The sequence below is a fragment of the Austrofundulus limnaeus genome, unplaced genomic scaffold, assembly GCF_001266775.1.
Source record: "Austrofundulus limnaeus strain Quisiro unplaced genomic scaffold, Austrofundulus_limnaeus-1.0 Scaffold50, whole genome shotgun sequence".
Taxonomy (NCBI): Eukaryota; Metazoa; Chordata; class Actinopteri; order Cyprinodontiformes; family Rivulidae; genus Austrofundulus; species Austrofundulus limnaeus.
Window position 1 is genome coordinate 916837 of NW_013952452.1, and position 5257 is coordinate 922093.

The 5257-nt window shown below is 37.4% G+C and overlaps 1 protein-coding gene across 1 annotated transcript in view; it reads right to left on the reverse strand.

The window, feature by feature from the left end:
* Nucleotides 1-5257, reverse strand: part of LOC106517560 (tropomyosin alpha-1 chain) — a 214157-nt gene that overhangs the window by 133077 nt on the left and 75823 nt on the right. The window contains exon 5 of the mRNA XM_014008467.1: nt 3808-3975. Coding sequence (XP_013863921.1) covers nt 3808-3857 — 50 coding nt within the window. The 5' untranslated portion in view covers nt 3858-3975. The remainder of the gene's footprint in view (nt 1-3807; nt 3976-5257) is intronic.

Consider the following 5257-nt stretch of genomic DNA (forward strand, 5'->3'; position numbering starts at 1 on the left):
ATGTTACTACACCCAAAAATCCTTTTTTTCAGTGTAGTCTTCATTTGAAGGTGTAATAAGAGGTTTGCACAATTAATCACAAAAATATTGTTTTTGCCTTTTTTTTTTTTTGTCATTTTATATCCCTTTTTAAAAACAACCCATTTAGCTTTTTTTCTGGACGGGTAGTATGGTTGAAACAAAGTAGCCGTTGCTGAAGAATATTTGCTTCTTTTGAAAGCCATTATTTCWTGAATAGAACCAACATTGTATACTGTATATTGAGACCATAATTAAGTTTGTGTTAACAGAAAAATTTAATCAAGTCAGCCACTTCAGGTTGCCAAAAATAACTAGAAGTTGCTCACTGATTGTTTGGCATTCAGCTGGTGATGCTCAGCTTTAAAYATTTCGACCAAAAGGAGGAAAAGAAAGTAAATTTCTATAAAGTCAAACTTTATGACACARTAGAGAAAAGGGGGAAATGGGCAAACATTTAAAGCATAGGTTTAAAACCTAAACCACTTTCACTTTATAAGTCTGGTAAGTAGCTGATCAACAATAATTTATAAACTTTTGAAACTTCAGTGTAAAATGTTGATTATAACTACCATTGCTTCACATTCAATGAAACAAATCACAGTGCAGTGCATATTTATATATATATATATTATAAAATAGACACTGATAAAATGACAGCTTCCTAAAATTCCATTCATATTCTTCACTGCTCGAYGGTAACCTCTGTCATAATGACAGGGAAACCAAGGAAGTGAAACCAGCCTTAATCCTGGCGTTACACTTCGAATCCAACCACAGCTCACCTCTCAAGGGGAGAGGTTGAGAAAGTTAAACCCGCTCTAACACTCAGCTTGAGTTCATCCACGTTAATCCCGTTGTAATCTGGATCAGAACATGAGGGTTTACGACTAATGACAGCCAACTAGTTAGATTTCAGTGGTTCGCTGCAGCTTGGTTTAACCATGGATTAACAGGGCCTATCTAGMACTAACGTTGAATAACACGGAGTGGAGAAGTTGCTCATGCAAAAGAACAAAAAAAAGAAAAAGAAAAAAAAAAGGACACAAACCAGAGAAGACAGAAGTCATCAGAGGTGATTCTTTTCTTTAGAGTCAAAAAAACTTAACTTCCAGGACAGGTGGATGGCTGTATGTGTGTGTGGACTGGTTAAAACTAATAACTCAGCCCATGCATTTTATTTTTTACCATAACTGCAGTGCATAATCAATATTTTACTGAAAAGCTTACAATTACACAATATAACACACAAACAGTATGAGGTAATGAATCATTTACCTGCTTTTTCCAATTATTTYGTAGCTTTATATATTCTCCCCACTAGCTGTGTGGCAGTGTTTCCTTCCCTCCAATTAGTCCAATATTTTAAAGTTCATTCATTAATGGCTCTGACGGTGGATAAAAGACCTCCTAACAAGGCTTAATGCGGACACTATGGCTTCCTTGTGACCATAATTAGAAACTTGTGCTTGGAAGACACAAACAAGTCTCATAAAACATGCTGGAAAACACATTTGGCTCTCTGAAGTCCTGACTGACCTCATTTGTCCTGTCATTTGAGTGTTCATAGCTGCCGCATGACTGCCCAAGACAACCCTCAGTCGGTAATAACTTTATTTTAATCATCTTACTTAAATCTCCTGTTCCACTCTTTTTGTGTTTATTCATGTTTGGATCTAATTAGATGTGAAAAGTGGACAAACAGAGGCATAATGCTCTCTTGTTTGGTAATTCTGATGATGTAGATGGAGACATGCATGAACTGAGAACAAAATAAAACTTGTGATTTAGATCTAAGTTGCGTCAGTACRTTTTAATTTGGTTTTGCAGGGTAATCACAGGATTAATGCAGTAGCTGATTTTGTTCAACTGATAAAGTGCTGAAAGAATAAAATAGTGTGTCTTGTAGGAATCAGTCAAAGACTTAAATAATCAACTGTACATCTACAGCTAATTATGGAATTGTTTATTAAAATATGTCCAGTAGTTCATGAGATAATTTGCTAACAAACCTGATTCTAAYAGTTATTGCTGAAGTTTGTATTCAAACCAGGAAAGTCCTTTGGTCCACTTGTTTGGTCCGGACCGAAAGCGGATTCTTTTTTATTCTTTGGTGTGGTTTTCATTCTCATTGTACTTTTTGCAAGTGAACTATAATTAAAAAATAATAATAATTACATAAAGATGGTGTTAATACAACTGACTATTTAGAAAATGAAGAGCAGTTCATTCAGTGGTGGTTTTGCGATGATTGGCATTGTCGAATGTGTGCCGCAACCTAAAGGAGACAAGAGGCTCYGCGTTCTCTGACCCACAACGGCTCATTTTTTGTAGCGCAGTGTTAGCGTTAGCAAAAAGACACGTTTCCCATAGTTGTTTCAGTTYGAGGCTGGTCTGTTTTCACACCAGGAGCAAACCGCACCAGAGTTYGTTTGGAAGCGAACCGAGACCACCTCAAAAAGGGGTCTCTGTCCGGTTGTTTGATCCGCACCAGGGTTCACGCGAGTGTATTCACACCTGCATAAAAGCTCCGGACCAAGGACAGAAACAAACTCTGGTCTGTTTAAATTGGACCAAATGTGTCAGGTGTGAATGCACCCTAAAACCCAGATCAGTTAGTACTCAGACTATGAGCTGAGGATCAGTCTCAACTACTACCACATCATATTTTAGATCAGTATTTGTAAACCTGATTGGGTTATAACTAGGGGTGTAACGAGATCTCGCTATACAAAATCTCGCGATACTATACTTCTGTGATATCTCTCGTTGAGAGGTAACTGTTGTCTCGCTAACTCGCTAAGTGTTGCCAACTTAGTGACTTTGTCACTAGATCTAGCGACTTTTTAGACCCCTCTAGTGACAAATCTAGCGACTTTTCCGAGTGTTTTTGGAGACTTTTAGAAGCTTTGGCGACAGCCCTTTCCAAGCACTTTTCTCCTTTTCTCTTTTTCTCCTCCTCTCCTCTGCGAGAAGTAAGCCCCTCCCCCTTCCTAAAGCAGTCGAACCAGAGCCCTAGAGAGAGATCTGATAGATGTTCATAAAGGAAAAAACATAATTACTTATTTTGTTTTTCTATTTATGTTGAATTTTCGGCAAGTTTAAATGTCATAGAATAAGTAAAGACATAAAKAAAGGGAATAATTACTTATTTTGTTTATTTATGTTCAGTTTTTGGAAAGTTCTGCATGAATGTCATTTTTTATATGATGTTGGAAGGCCATGCATAGTTAAAGCACTGTTCTAAGGTCTAAGGAGATTCAAGAAATCAGAAAAAGGAAGATATCAGTTGAGTTTGTAATAAAAAAATGTTAAAACAGAATAAAATCATTTTTGCAGCATAAAATCGATCTTTAAAGTTTTCTTGAAACTAAGATTAAAATCTCATCTTGTCTCGCAAACTCAGTACTGTGTCTCGTCTCCAGAGTTTTATGTATCGTTACAACCATGTCTGAGTTTGCTGTAGTCACTTTGCTGCAGCCACAGTCAGTTCAATTTAAAAAAAATCAGTGATTCATGTGATATTTTACTAATTTCTTAGAAACATGCACACACAGACAGACAAAAACATCATTGCATTGCCGTTGCCTTAGGCAGCAGGCAATATTGAGCCATTCTTGAACTTTTCTAACCCAYAAATCTCTAAATTCTTTGTGCTACATGGCATTTTGTTCTGTTTCACTGCACTGTAAAGCTGAGTGCTGATTCACAGGCGATGGATCACTTTTGTTTGGAGAGATTAAACATCTCCTTCTGAGGGAGCTAAGACGAGCAAAGGTTCCTCCTTACCTGCCGCTGAATAAAGTGAAGCTGATTGAACAGCTGTGGCTGTTCTCCATCTTTCTGCTCCTTCGAGCGGTTGACGTCTCCAGCTGCTTTGCTTAACTGACGGGCCTTATCCTCATGTGCCCTGACTTCGCAGTGCAAGTGTCTGACCTCTTCTTCCAGCAATGTCACCTAAAAAAAATAAAAGGGRAAAGCATTGTCTGCATATGGTCGGCTACACACAAATAACACAAACAGAGAAGTTAGTGAGGGCGTGGCAGGATCCAAAAAAAGTGATGGGAGTCATGTTCGAGTCAAACAGTTCCCCGGTTTCGCCTCGGGGCCTGGAGGGAAAATATAGGCACAGCAAACATTAATGAGTAACAATTCGCTTTTCCTTTAGTCCGACTTTTGAGAAGCCTTTGAGCAAGGTGCTGTGCCTCCCACTGCTCTGATGCAGCTTCGTAGGTAACAGAGTGAGACTGTAGCTCGTTTGGGCTCTTCCCTTGAGTAGATGTTTGCAACGATGTGGGTGTAAAACAGGATACTGATAAGAAAAAAGCAACAAAAAGGGTGTGCACTAAAGCTAGCCTCGGTGTATGAAAGGAAAACAATGCAACAGAAAAAAAAATAGCAAGAAAGATTTCAAACCCCTGTAGAAAGACATTTAGGCCTTAAGACAAACTCAAACACAAAAATATCCAATCTGACAAAAAGCTGCATTATTTTTCACAGAATTTGGGRAGAAGAAAACTTTTGACAGAAGCAGGAGGGTTTTTTTATTTATAAACTTTGCTTAGCTCAATAAATCAGCCACCTTTTTTGTTTTAATGTTGCTTTATGTYTTTTTATCGCCTGCAGCTGGAGGCCAAGGCAGAGCGATAATGTTTTTGCTCGTCTCTATGTTCGCTTGTTTCACTGTATCCTTAGTAAAAAAAAAAAGTAAATAAAAAATACTGCATGCATCAATGAAATTTATAATAAATYTTCAAAAATGTATCACTTTTATTATATTTACAGCTGATTAACTTTCAGAGACAACCATAGTTGTCAAAGTCAGGCCAAAATTGGTATGGACATGTCCCCACCAACTTTGGCCTGACAGGGACAGTCCCCATCAATATTCACACTTTTTTTTCCTTTGCAAGCATCTACATTTGCCAACAGTAACTAGTTGTCAACTAGTGATCAAAGCTTTTTTTTTTTAGAAAAGAAAAAAAAACGTATGCTGTGCTCACTCTCACCCTTCCTCCCCACTTCTACAATGTTAGGTTTACATTTATGCCTTTAATGTCAAAATCTTAAATAAAGGGCAGTGGCTAGCAACCTGCCAAAGAATGATAACATAATTAGACTGATTTTATTTTATTTTTATTTTAATATGTTGCTAGTAGGGGCAATATGTTCATATCTTGAATTGATTGAAAAAAATATTGTTTGCACTCAAAAGGATCCATTTGACTTGTACAAAAGG